Source organism: Lonchura striata, chromosome 8 (assembly GCF_046129695.1).
Source record: "Lonchura striata isolate bLonStr1 chromosome 8, bLonStr1.mat, whole genome shotgun sequence".
Taxonomy (NCBI): Eukaryota; Metazoa; Chordata; class Aves; order Passeriformes; family Estrildidae; genus Lonchura; species Lonchura striata.
The window spans coordinates 36480593-36494972 of NC_134610.1; the positions used below are offsets into that span (position 1 = coordinate 36480593).

Consider the following 14380-nt stretch of genomic DNA (forward strand, 5'->3'; position numbering starts at 1 on the left):
ACAGGAAGACAGATCTGGGTACTGAGCAACCCACAAATCTGAACTGCAGGTAAATCCCAAGAGAAAGAAAACAGACAGGACTGAGAGATGCAGAGCCAGGATTTGTCCGCACAGTACAAAAGGATCTGTGAGAACTTCAGGGATACTGCATCAGATCCTTGTAATGCAGCAGACTACCACAGGAGGAGCTGTAGAGGTTGGAGATGAACTTGAAATAGAGATTTTTGGAATTCACTTAAGTTGACAAAATGAATTAAGCATTTATATTTTAGTTTGTATAGTTATGTGTTGAATTTTAACCTTTTACTTAAGAAACCTCTGCCATAGTACAAAAGGGCATAAGAAAATGCAAATTTCTGAAGCTTATTGAACAAAGAACAATACCTAAGGATGCAAAGAACCCAGGTAAAGAAGCTTTCCTGTCTCCAAGCCTACCAAGACTGACAGACGTACACAGATAAGCACCGAAGGACAGAAAGCACGTGCAGAGAGGAAGAGTTCAAAAGTTCAACCACGAGGAAGACCACGATCTTCAGCCTCAGAAGACCCCAAGAGACCCCCGCAGGACCACCACAGCAAACCACGCGTGCCCAAAAGGGCGTGGACCTATTCAGCATGAGAGGCGAGGACAGGCGGGGCCAGGGGTTGAATATGCATGGCAAAGTTGAGCAATGTATTGCATATGGCACATCTTTGGGAATAAAGGTGTGGGTCAGACCAAGGCTCAGGCACAAGGTTTTGGAGAGATATCTCACTTGTGCCAGGCACTGACAATATATACTCACTTCATAACTACCACAAGTTGTGGAGTCTGTTTATTTATTCCACATTATTGCTTCAACCTCATTTACAAATGAATGAATGTAGCTCGCCCAGAGATGGGTCATTTCCCAAGGTGATCCAAGGAACTCCCAAGCAATGATCAACTCAATAAATATGTAAGATTGAGATAGCTGGAGCCATCAGAAAGATACATCTCAATGCCAAGTTCCAGTGACTCAATCATAGACATACATCACTCTCCAGACACGGTTTTGTTCAGCTCGACGTGGAGAAAAGAAACTACATGAATATGTGGGACACTGAAAAGAAGAAAAGCTTGGTTGCTGAAAACTCTGCCTCAGGCAGAATAAACTGTATAAAAACTGCTTGGATGGGACAGTTGACATGAACATAGGAGACCCTATGCTGTAGCTGTCGGACCTGTGTTTCTCACCCAGTGTCGATCCGGGCTCAGCACTGTCCTTTTGATTGTGGCTGTCTTAGACCGAATCTTGATTGCTGAATAAGAATTTATTTTTATTAATTATTAATTTGTCTGGATCATTTTTACCTATAACACCAGGCTACTCTGAGACTCATCCAGAGTGGTCTGGGACACATCTGGGGTGAGGCAGCCACAGCTTCTCTGGGCCACCTGTGACAGGGCCTCACCCTACTCTCAGAGAAGAATTTCTTCCCATTATCTCCTCTAATCCTTTCCTCTGGCAGTTTAAAGCCATTGCCCTTGTGCCATCACTTCAGGCTCTTGTAAATAGTCTCCCTCCAAGAGAGAGATAAGATGCATCCCTCTCAAATATCTTACTTAGATCATGCAGGTGTGTGACTGCCACAACCTCTCCCAGCCAGCCACTGACTGGAGATAGCAGCTTCTTCTCTCCACAGTGTATGCCTCTGATGAAAACCATGTTGGGCATGACAAGCAGGGGAAACTCAAAGACAAAGTCAATTCTCCTCAGCCAGATGGATCCATGGCTTAAAATCTCTGTCACTGTCATTGGTTTTTGGAGAAACTCTGAGGCCAGTTCCTCAAATTGAGAATAGGCAATATTGCAGATGAAGGACTGGGAAAGGGCAATCAGGAGGTTCTTCTCCTCTTGGAGAAGGACATGTGGTCGGTGTTTTCCGAGAACATGCGTGGGACATAGGACGGCGGGTCTGGGCCCTGAGCCGCGCGAACCTCCAAGGCACACAGAATCAGCCTCAGGAAGAAAACACTGGGAATGGAGAAGTGCAGGGCAATGATCTGCCCACACAGTGTAACAGGATCCGTGAGTAGGGCACGAAAGTGACTGCCTCTGATGTACTTCATCAGCTCTTGGTTGTACAGCAAGGACTTGCACAAAGCATGCAACGTGGTCCTACTCTTCCGGTAATCTTCCCAACGCTTCCAGAATCTCATGAGGAAAGGCTCTTGGCTGAAAACTCTTGCACTGAAGGAGCGTAACTGTTCTTCTATGTCCTCCTTCATCAATGGCACAGGGTAGGTTTTCAGTTCATAGACATCTGAGGAATCAATCAGGATTTTGTTGTCTGGTGCGATGACCACAACTTCATGCCCTCTCTTGCTCAGCTCAATCAGCACTTTTTTCATGCTGAGCAAGTGGCTGTCCTCCATGGGGATCACCAGCAGCCTCCCAGCAGCAGCTGGGCTCAGGAGGCACAGGAAGGGGAGAAGAAGTGCCACCAGCATGGTGTGGGCTGTGCGGAGAGGAAGCCTCGCACCAGAGAGGCCAGGAGTGGTTTGCCAGCTTTTGTAGTCATGCTCCACCTATGCCCTTTTGACTCTCCTCCCATTTCAGCTCATCAGACCTTTGCAACAAGGTCACAGAAAGCAATTAAAGATTAGGAAGTACTCAGGGCAGGTTGGACTTCAAAGGTGGCTTTGCTTGAGTCAAGAAAGGTGTGTCACCTTCACACATGCCAAGCTAAGGTTACTGGCCATCTTCTTCCCTCAGTAGGACCCCAGCTTTGTGGCACTTCTTGTCATCAGCCCAGCATGTGCAAGGTCTGATGACAAAATGGAGAGAAAATCCATGAAAAAATGTACACAAGAGTGGGTGGGCAGAAGCACTCCTGAGCCCATATGGGAGGACTGTTCCTATCCAGAAAGCACTGAAAGGATTCTGTTCCATTGCTGCCGCTGAAGGCTCACACAGTTGTCATAGACTGAGGTAATTTAGCATTTTTGAAAGCATTTTCTTTCCTAATGAAACTGATGCAAGTAGTGAAGTGAAACATAACTTACAGTAAGGATTCATATGAGAAATCACCCTAAGAGTACCTGGGGTTTGGGGTTTGCTTTTTTTCAATACCCAAAACCAGCTGGCACCTCTGAGAAAAAATAATTTTCCTTAATGCAAACTTGAATTGTTTTGGAAGATATGGAGCCAGCAGAAAATCTTTCCTCACCTCTCTATATACATTTCCGCTAACTCCTTATCCTATCAGGTATAAAATGAAGTTGCAAAAGAGCATTTCATCCTTGTACTCCAGATAACAAAGACCAGCAACACCTCTCTAGTTCACAAAGTCACGAATTGTTCATGGCCAATGAGGGGTCAGTTCATGACCTCAACCCTGTGTCCAGGTCTTTCTTGGTTATAAATTGCTGGGGATTTAGAGCTGGTGATAACCTCTTATTAAAGCTTATAAGTAGGTGAATACAAGAAACAATTTCCTTCTCCAGGGCATTCTGGGCTTTAAAATATTCCTGGAGCTTTTTTCTCTTGCAGTTTCTGCAGGTTCCTTCTCAAGCCTGGTAGGAAATCTTGGACTTTGCTGAGGACCTGCGCTCCAAAAGGAGCAGCAGCTCTGTCACCCATGCTGATCCATATTGGTAGGTTACAGCATGGTTTAATTTGATGGGGATTTTCAAGAAGCTCGGAGGAAGGAGATGCACAGAAGGCAGGCCATAACCTCAGACTGGCTGCCGAATGAACACAGGAGGTTGGTGCACAAAAGCCAAAATGGAAATTTACAGGAGATACCCATACCCAGGAAAGCTTAAAACCTAATTCAATAATCTAGGTAAGAAGGGGAGGATGGAACTGGAGGAGGATTTCTTTTGGGGCTTAGATATTGACACCTAGACAATAAAGACAGATGGAAAGAAATCAATCAAGTGGATAGCTGTGGTAGAAAACAGGTGAAATCTTCAGTCCCATAACCTTCACTGTGTATAAAAGGAGAGGGGATATATGGACAGTCCACAGCTGGGACAGCTGGGAAAGGAGGATTGCAAAGTCCTTCAGTTCAGCAAAAGAGACTCATTTGCATAAAAGCTGTATGTCACTTAAATTGTCCTAATTAAGTCTGATAAGGCTTTAGGTTTGTCAGGATGTGATATAATCTGAATGCTGGGTATTAGGAAATAACATTTCTGCATCATGCAGGATTTCTGTCTTTAAACACCAAGCTGTTGTCAGGGTTTGATGTAAGGATGTGAGTGACATCCCTTGCCCAGGATGGCAGGGGGATGGAATGAGATCATCTTTAAGGCCCCTTTCAGCCTAAATCACTCTGCCCTTCTATGATACATTTATACTTTGCCTTTTCAATATAAAAAACAAAGAAAATTTTGTACCTGAGACAGTTTTTTCTTCTGAACACAGTTAATCCCTCCGATAAAAGCCATGTTTGGCATCACTGGTCTCGGGAACTCAAACACAAAATCGTATCTCATCAGCCAGAAGGATCCACGGCTCAGGAGTTCTGTCACTGTCATTTTCTTTTTGAAAACATTATATGCAAGCTCTTCAAAGTTATCATAGATAGGCTTACAGTAGAAGAGCTCCAGCAGATTGACCAGCATGTTCTTCACCCGCTGGGAAAACATCATGCTGTCTGTATTATCCAAGAATAACCTGGGGACATAGGAAGGAGGGCTTGGACACTGGGTAGCAGCAGGATCCATTCCACAGGGAAAGCCCCGCAGGAAGTAGACGGCAGGAACAGAAAGATACTCAGCCACCAGGGGCCCACACATCAGGATGGGATCTGTGAAAACCACGTCGAATTTGCTCTCTTTCAAGTACTGCATCAGGTCCTCGTTCTGCAGAAGGCTCTTACAGTTGGTGAAGAAGATGGAGGAGATTTCTATCGCGCTTTGATACGAGGTAAGAACAACATTCAAAACAGACTGTTCAATAAAATGGGCATTAACAAAGGCCTTTAGCATTTCACCCAAGTATTCGTCTGTGTAAGGTATTGGATACACTTTGACTGTATAATTCTGAGGCTCCTTTGACTTCATATACAGACTGGTTGAGGGTACAACCACAACAACCTCATGTCCTTTTTGCTGCAGTTTCTCCACTACTGGGCGCATGCTGAGCCAGTGACTTCCATCCTGAGGTACCACCAGGATCTTTCCACCTTCAGCCAGGATTAAAGACAGTGTCAGGAGGAGAAGTATCCAGGCACCTCGGTAAAAAAGAGCCATTTCGGTGAGAGTGAGCCAGAGAGTTCTGCTCCAGAGGGATCCATGCAGTCCTTTATACGATGGTCCATGCAGATGAAGCAGGGAATTTATTGGCTACAGAAATTAATATTTAACTTCCCAATACGGTTGTGATTAGCCTGTGATTTTGCCTATGTTTGTAGAAGGAAGGGAAGCCGTGTCCTTAGAAAAGCATTTGTACTTTGTGTTAATGTTCAAGCTTCTGTCTATCAGCACTTAGACACTGTCAGCACCAAGTCTGTGACACCGAGAGCAAGGTTTTATGTTGTAACAATATTTGTGGTTAAAACCATTGACCTGGTAAATACACAGTGAGAAAATAATAAAAATACACCCAGCAGAATGGATGCAACTCCATTCCTGAGGACAGGAGGCTGATGTTGAATTCCTACACCCTGGAAGCAGGCAAACTTGCACCCCTTACAAAGATGTCATGGCCACCAGCATGTACCAGGCAATTGCAAATCTGAGGAGAACAATTCCGACTGGCTTTTTCCTCCTGGCACTACACCGAAAAAGTGAACTAATGGTTGGGTTCAGGGCAAACGAAGGGAAAGGAGGCCAGCACAGGGAAACAAAAAAGGAGTTTTGATCTTTGGTCGCTGTCTTTTCATGTATTGTGAGGAAAAAAAAAATCCAGGAGAAGGTGTGACACCTTCCACTGATCCCACTGCAGGAATGTTTTGTCTTTGTGAAAATAAAAGCAATGCCACAGCAAAGCCTTTAGGAGGGTGCTAAAGAAGGAGTCCTTGTGATGAGAAACTGCCATCAGCACAAAGTTTTTCCTTTCTTTTTATAAATGGTGGTGGGACTCCCAGCATCCTCAGTCAGGAGAAACAAATCCTTACAGCCTGAGGCAAAGGGATTTGTCTCATGACACCAAAAGGGGGCTGGGACTGCCCTGAGTAGCTCCATTCTGTCACACTGGACATGGAGGAACCACCGTTAGACATGGAAAACCAACTTCTGGAGAGGGACAGTGCAGGAGAGGTGGGAGACAGCACATACTGAAAGCAGGACACAGAATAGATTTACAAATAATTGTCATTAAATTCAGGAAATCTGGATGCAAAGAGTTTATTGCAACTGCTGTGATAAGAGCTGACCAAATTAACTTTGAAGTTGCTGCTTGGTGTGCTTTCTACTCTGGACTGGATTGGAGTTTCAATGTCAACACCAGTTGGCTGAAAACAACCTATACAAGTTAATTTCCCTTGACCACAAGAGAAAAAGTCTCTTGATAGGATGGCCACACTTTCTTATGGACTCCACAGGCTCCCTGCTTTTTGTACCAGACCATCAGAGCAAAAACTGGGGGGGAAATGAGGCAGCAAATTAGAGAAAGGCAGGACAAACAAAGAAAGGATGAAGTTCTTAGATTAGCGCAGGATCAGCTGAGGTCAGATCTAAGATGGGTAATTCTTACTGAGAAAATTAACAGCCAGGCTCGTTTTTCAAAGCAACAGATAAGTTTGTGTTTGTGTTTGCTTTTCCTGATGAGTAGCAAGGGGCACCTGGACCCCTCTCCCCTCTGAAGTTTATGGTGCTTGTTACCAACTCCAATTTTATGTGCAAACAAGGAGCTGAGGATTCCAAATGTGAGAGAGCTAGGTGCCTGCTTGGAGGAAAGCCTTTCCCATTGCATACCAAAGGACATTAAGGCTTGGGTGAGCAGGACTGCAGGTTTGTTTTCCTCTCAGAAGTGCTAAAGCTTGTGTGGGTTATTCCAGGGAGTCTCTTGGAGCTGGCAGGGAGTGATTGAGCAGCTCTGCAGGGTTTGGGCCCCTCACCCTACGACTGCTTCAGCTCCAAGAGGCGCTAAAACTTAAACTGTTCACCTGGGAGCGGGACTGGTTGTGATGTGTGGATTTCTGAGTGGCACTAAGGAAAGAGAGCAGCAAACAGAAACCTCAGCACCACTAAAACGACAGCAAGAACACCTGCTATTTGTTGTGGCAGCCTGGAAGTGTTGGTTTCATCCCCTGGAGTTGCTTCCCTGCTGTGAGGTGAGATTGTTGACCCACTTAGGCTCTGGGTCCTGCAAGCAGGAAAAGGTTGCCAACTCCAACAGTGTGGGGGTGGTGCTGAGAGAAGCTGGGAATCCCTGGAAGTGTCCAAGGCCAGGTTGGACAGGGCCTGGAGCAGCCTGGGATTTGGTAGTGGAAGGTGTCCCTGCCCATGGCAGGGGGTAGAATGGGAAGAGCTTTAAAATTCCTTCCAACCCAAACCAGCCTGTGATTCAATGAAATGTGATTTCCCTGGTTTCTAGATGATGGACCAGGCTTTTCCATGGAGGAGTCCTTGTGTAACTGAGCCCAGACCCTTTTTTTTGGTGCTAAGCAGCATCTGGGAAATGCGGGTTGGTGGCTGCTGACAGGAACCTGCCTGATTTCCCCTCAGGTTTTTCAGTGTGGAGATGCACTAGCTTTCAAGGAAAAACAGCCCATAAAAGCAATTATATGAGTTGGAGAGGAATAGAAATTTTTGTGAGAGCAAGAAGCAAATCATAGAACACAGATAATTTCCAGGGCAGCTGTTTCCTAAGCCATGAATAGAAACCTTGGGAAAATAGAGAGGGTTTTAAAGCAAGGTCTGTGCTCTTAAGCTCTGTGCTGGTGAGAAAAAAGGTGTTTGTTCAGTTACACTTTTTCTTTACTTAAGTAGCTACCTACTTCAACCTGGGGTTAATTTAATGTTTTCAGTTGACCAGTTGTTTAAATAAGTATTGGGAGGTTTAGGTTAGAAAACACCAGGGAGACATTTGAGAGGTGGCTGTAGTTTAAATTCCTGAATTTTGCTTTAATCAAATCATACTAACTTTGGTTTTCTGAGCTGGCCAAAAAAGCAACTTTGCATTAACTTTGGCTAAAGATGAGATTGTCACCAGAGTGTCTCAGAGCTCACAGTATGAGTTGATTTGCAATGTCACCATGCCAACCTTCAGGTACTTCTCAGAGCCAAGATATTGGCTGATTCCTGCAAGCCTTGTGTTAAACTTCCAGACACTTGAGGAGTTGGAAATTTGGGATTTCTCTGCCTGTTAATGAAGGCGTAATCACTGCTGAGACAGGTCCCCATGCAAAGCGCAGGCCAAGAGGAAATAGGCCTGAGGCAGCTTAATCAAGGTGTAAATGCGGTTTGTGTTCCCCCAGGCCCAGCCCTGTGCTCTCATGTTCTCCCACAACCTCTGCGATGATCCTTACACAGTTTAGGATTGGATTCCCAGCTGCATAAGGTAAGTAGGGCCAATTCTGCATAAGCCCAAGCTCCCTCAGCTCAGAGCAGCTGCTCCATGGGACCACATCAGATCCAGCAGAGAGATCTGGAATGAGACCACTGTGCCCCATTTCCCTACCTATGGAAAACTATGGAAGTGGGGTAACAAAAAGGCCTGTGGGTTCCTTGTCTGAGAAAGAATCTGCAATTTGAATCTCTTCTTCTGTCTCCCTCTCCCAGTAATCCTTTTTCGTTTCTTACCTGTTGAGCAATGGGTTCAATAGGCTTTGGAGAACTATTTATTCTTCTCATAGGATTATGTTTCTGAACAGTAATGACCAGCCCAGGGCTTTACTGGTGTGTGTGAACAGGCAGATTTCATTTCCCTCTATGACTCATTTTACTCTTTGTTTACACTTGGCTGCTGGGCACTATTCAAAGTGAAATAGGAGAAATTAATCTGCTATCTGTAGTAAATGTAGCCAGAAAAGAGACTGAAGAAAGGATAATTACAGAAGATTTTTCCAGGTGTGGAACATGTGATTTTCACCTAAGAGGAGTGTGAAGAGAGGAGCTGGCAGGGATAAAATGAGGACAGGATGTCTCTACCCTTGTAGCAAAGTTACGAATTCTGTGCAGCTCAAGAGACCCTCAGGATATAAAAGTAAATACTTATACTGTGGAACCAGCAAGGATTTGCCTCTTAAATCTCAAACTAGCAGCACTCTCCTGAGCTCTAATGTGATATAATACCTTAGATATAATTTTATCCTAATATTCCAGTTAATAATATTATTCTTTGCCTTGTTTATCAAGTTTAGATGGCTCTCCATCAGGCTGTCAAAGAGCATAAAAGAAATCTGAAAGAAGAAAGAAAAATCCCACCCCTTCAGCTCAAAGACATTGTGCAGAGATATTGCATGACCACAGATCAGAAGTGAGGGAGCAATTTCCTAGGAAAGAGATTTGTGTCCTGCTTTGTGCCTGGAAAGAAATGTCAGTGTTACCATTTTAGAGATTGCATGTTGACTATCAAAATAGATTTAGATTTCTAGATTAGCTTTAAGATCCTGCAGAACAATTCTGGTAAAAGCAAATGTCAAGGGGTATGAATGAAAAGTTATCTGAGTTCTGTATTCAAGTGTCTTTCACCCAATCCAGGATTGTAAGATTATTTTTTGCCATTTCAACGCGACATTCATATTTCATCACTCAAACAGGAGTAAGTTAACAAAGGCAGCCAGTATGGAAATAATAACATGAAAATGCAACTAAAGTGAATAAATTGATGCTGATGAGCCTGGAGTTAAAAACAAAAAATGACTCTTGGGCTGTTGATCAGATCAAATAAATACATTTCAGATGCCATTAAAAGGAAATCAAAACTGGATCTGGTTGGTGGTAAGAGACATTCACTGAGATCAATAATTTCCATCTGGCAGATAAAAATCCCTTTTTTGTTTGGTTTGTTATAAAACCCTCATTAATTCAAATAAGTCTCTATCAAGGTTATTTGGCTTCAGCCTGTGGAATACAACTACCCAAATATGGATGAATTAAATTATTCCCAGAAATTAAAAAAAAATCAATAGCAATAAACTTCCTGAAACAATACAATGACTTTTCTTTGGGAAATGTACAATTTGTGGGCAAAGGTACATTACCTTAGGTAGTGGTTTCTTCTTAGCACAGTTGATCCCCCCTACAAAGACCATGTTGGGCATCACTGGTCTGACGTACTCGAACACAAAGTCAAACCTCAGGAGCCAAACAGCAGCAGAGTTCACGAGGTCCATCAGGGACACATCCCTCTGAAGGACTTCTGACGAAAGCTTAAGCGCTTCTGCATAGAAACTGTTACAGTACTCAAGCTCCAAGAGTAAAATTAGTGCATTTTCCACCCTCTGGAAAAAATTCATGTGGTCCGAGTTGAAGCTGAAAAGTCTCGGGATGTAGGATGGAGGGCTTGGGCACTGTGGGGCTGCAAAGTGAAGGTTGCAACCAAATCCCCTCATGAAGAACACAAAGGGAAGAGAGAGATGATGAGCCAGGATGGCCCCACACATGAAGGCTGGATCTGTCAGGATGGCATCAAAGCTGCTTTGGTTGAGGAGCCGCAGGGTCTCCTGGCTGCGGAACAGGTCCTTGCACTGCCCAAAGAAGGTGCTGAAAACATGCACCGAGGCCTTGTACATTGCCAGGGCATTGAAGGGGAAAGGCTTCTGCATCAGGTGCACAGCAACATATTCCTGGAAGGCGTTGTCCAGCTCTCCCAGGGTCTGCCTCACTGGGTACGTGACCACCTTGTAGGCCTGTGTCGTCTCCATCTGCCAGCTCACCTTGGGAACCAGAACCACCACCTCATGTCCTCTCTCGCTCAGCTTCTCCACCACTTCCTGCATGCTCAGCCAGTGGCTTCCCACCATGGGCACCACCAGGAGCTTCCCTCCATCCAAGAGGCTGGGCAGGAGGAAGAGGATGGCAATCCAGGCACAGCAAAGCCTCAAAGCCATGTTGCTGTGGTTGGAGTAGGGGCCGTGGAAGAGATTTCTCCTGCAGGTCGTAGCCTGAAGATTCTTTGGAAAGCAACTGATGGGTGGATTTGTTGCACTGTGCTCTTTGATGTTCCTGTTGTTAATGATTCACTGCTTTGGTTTGTGGGTAGTTTATTTTGCCTTTTCCCCCCTTGCTTGGAAAGCCGAGATTTGGTGATCTTTTAAATGCTGAGTCACTGGAGTTTCTCAATGTTGCATTAGCCCCTCAATGTGCTACTCGCATCCCTCAGGACTCCTTGTCTTTGTTGTGTCTTGTGTTACACCTTGGCCAGGAGTCAGGGAGGCAGCCTTGGTGTGAACAACTCCCAAGCCCACAGTAACAAATGGAAAAGACCCTCTCCATGTTGGAGACACAGATCCTCACATAATTCCTCCAGGGATGGAGCAGGAGACCCTCAGGACAAGGCTCAAGGCTCTTCTGAGCTGGCAGGAACCTCCTCAGTGCCAGGGACACCACAAAGAGGTGCTGAGAGGGGCTGACGTCTCTCTGTATAGCCCAAACTCTCACTTTACAGAGTTGTTTCCCAGGCTGGGAGGTGGCCCCCAGGTAGCTGAAAACTCCTCCCCACCAGGAATCAGACCAGCACTAAAAGTGTTTTAGGAACCATTGAAGCCTCAGGTTTCAGACCTGACCCAGCAAAGGAGCATGTTCAGCACAGACGTGATTTCCCCAGCCTCACAGCATTGCCATTGATGGCAAAATAAAAAATTCAGGATACTCAGAGCCATGCAGCCTCCATCCCTCAGGCATACAAATTCTGTCCTCTCTCTTCATGCCGTGGTCAATGCACCAAAATTAACTGCACGTTGTTTTCCTCATATCAGCCTTATTTATTGATTTTTCCTGTTTTACCAATATCTTTAATTCTTTCTATTGGGAAGGTGGCAGAGACCAGTTTTATGTCAGGATGGCTTTTCAGAAAACAAAATTTTTGAGCATCAGAGTAGTGGGGAGAAGCTCTGCAGTAAACAATGCTAAAACACTCTCTGAAATCTATTATAAACTTTAAAGGAAAAACATAAGAGTAACAAGTGCTAAATATGTTCGGGTGTTTTATAAAGCACATTTGGAACTGGGCATTGGGAAGCTGACCAGTTTAACAAATAGCATTTTTTCACAAAAAAAAGTTAATTTCTGTATTTTGTGATGGCACCCCAGCTGTTTGCTGAAGTGGGATAAGGAGAGGGCTGGCAGGGAAATGTCCTGCCCTCCTCTCCCTCCTGCTGCAGGATGAATTTTCCATCCAAACCTTCAACGTGAGGAGTGGGTGCAAAGGCAATCCCGGGATGGCTGAAGTTAATCAGTACCTCAGTGTTTGTGAACTTGTCAGAGGCTCCCTCAGTTGGCCTGGTTATCCCAGGTTATCCCAGCCAGGAATTCTGGAATTTGCTGGGTTCAAGGCAGTATGAGATCAAAGTCACTCCCTGCTCACACCTGAGGAAAGGGAGAGTGGGACATCTGGATTTGGATGAAAAGGTACAAATCTGGGTGCAGCGCTGTCCAGGGAGGGATAACAGAGCTGGGGAAGGGGTTAAAAACTCTCCTGAGCTGAGGAAACTGGGGATGTTCATGGAGAAAGGGAGGCTCTGTCACCTTTACGTCTCCCTGACAGGAGCTGGGGTGGGATCACGCTGTCTTGCTGTGTCCCAAGGGAAAGGATGAAAGGAAATGGCCTCAAGTTGTGCCAGGAGAGGTTCAGAGTGGGTATTAGGGAAAAAAAAAAAATCACTGGAAGAATGGTTAAGCACTGGAATAATTTGCCCAGGGAGGTGGTGGAGTCGCCGTCTCTGGAAGTGTCCAGGAGGAGCCTGGATGTGGCACTTAGGGATGTGGTTTAGGGATGATGATGGTAGTGCTGGCGTGAGGCTGGGACTGGATGACCCTGCAGGTCTTTTCCAAGGTGGATGATTCTGTCAGGTGCAGGCTGGGCCATCCCAGGCTCAGGAATTATTAGGGAATACTCAGGAGGGAATTATTAGAGAAGCTACAACACACCGGCCAAGGCTGGAATAAATCCATGACTGGAGATCCCAAACTACCTCTTATAAATCCATGAACAGAGATCTCCAAGCTCCTGTAATAAATCCATGGCAGGAGATGCCCAATCCCTCTAATTCATCCAGACAGAGATGCCAAAACTGCTATAATAAATTTATAAAAGGAGATCCCAAATCCCTCTAATTAATTCATGGCAATAGATCCCCAAGCCCCTCTAATAAATCCATGAAAGGTGATCCCCAAACCCCTGTAATAAATCATGAATGGAGATCCCAAAATCCTTTAATAAACCCATGGCAGGAGATCCAAATCCCACCTAATATATCCATGAAAATAGAACCTCAAATCCAGAAAGAGATCACCAAATCCCTCTAATAAACCCATGAAAAGAGAGCCCCAAATCTCTCTAATAAATCCACATCAGGAGATCCCAAAACCTTTCCAATAAAACCATGGCAGGATATCCCAAATCCCTGTAATAAATCCATGACAGAAACCAACTGTTTGAAAGAGTTTTTGTAGAATGCCAGGACGGTTTGTGTTGGAAGGGACTTTAAAGCTCATCCCGCTGCATCCCCTGCCATGGGGGTCACCCCCTGTCCAGGGTCACTCCAAGCCCTCATCGAGTGTGTCCTGGAATGACACAGCTGAGCCAGAGATGGGCAGGATGACTCGTATGATTTCAGAAGGCAAATGAGCTTTATTCAAAAGCACTTCTCTCTTTTATAGAGAACATCGTGAACATTCATTCCAGTGGTCTTAAAGTAAAAACATTTCACCTTGGTTGGTACGCTGGGCTTAAGTCAGGGTGGTAGAACATATCTATAAAAAAAATGAATGGAAAACAAGTTAACAGATTGTTTACATTCCTATCGGACTTTTCCCAGGTTTAGCCTGGCGGAAATCTTTTTCTCTCTGACTGTGAAAAATGCCAATCACTTGGTTTTTAAAATTTTAAAAGTTTAATAACAATAAAATGGTTATAAAAATAATAATACAATTAGAGTAATAAAGTTTAGAGTTAGGACAATTACAAGACAATAAAAAGCAAAGAATTATGGATGTCCGCATGCTCTCAGACACTCAGTCACGAAAAGCATGACTTGTGAACAAAAGAATCACCCTTAAACCAATACACTTGTTGCATATTCGTGCATCCTTCATGGCTATGCATACATTCTATTCTAAACAAGAAGCTCTGTATGTTGTATATCAACTGTTTCTTTAATCCCCTGGCGTCTTTGAGTCTGAGCAAGGCCTGAAGAAATTAGCTTCTTCTGATAAGAAGCCATAGATTCCTTTCCTTTAGAACATTTAGGTGTTCCTCGAAGTGAGTATCTCATTCCTAAAAAAAAAAAAAAAAAATTC

At 44.5% G+C, this 14380-nt stretch overlaps 1 protein-coding gene and 1 pseudogene across 2 annotated transcripts in view; both read right to left on the bottom strand.

The window, feature by feature from the left end:
- The window catches only part of LOC110475456 (UDP-glucuronosyltransferase 1A1), a 31738-nt gene extending 20680 nt beyond the window's left edge, over positions 1-11058 (bottom strand). The window contains exon 1 of one of the 2 annotated variants that reach the window (XM_021539624.2): positions 10123-11058. In XM_021539624.2, coding sequence (XP_021395299.1) covers positions 10123-10971 — 849 coding nt within the window. In that variant the 5' untranslated portion in view covers positions 10972-11058. Of the gene's footprint in view, positions 1-4366; positions 5260-10122 lie in introns of those variants that run through there. The other variant, XM_021539621.2, reaches the window with a different exon arrangement.
- On the bottom strand, positions 1322-2536 carry LOC144246709 (UDP-glucuronosyltransferase 1A1 pseudogene; annotated as a pseudogene).
- Positions 11059-14380: the final 3322 nt, after the last annotated feature.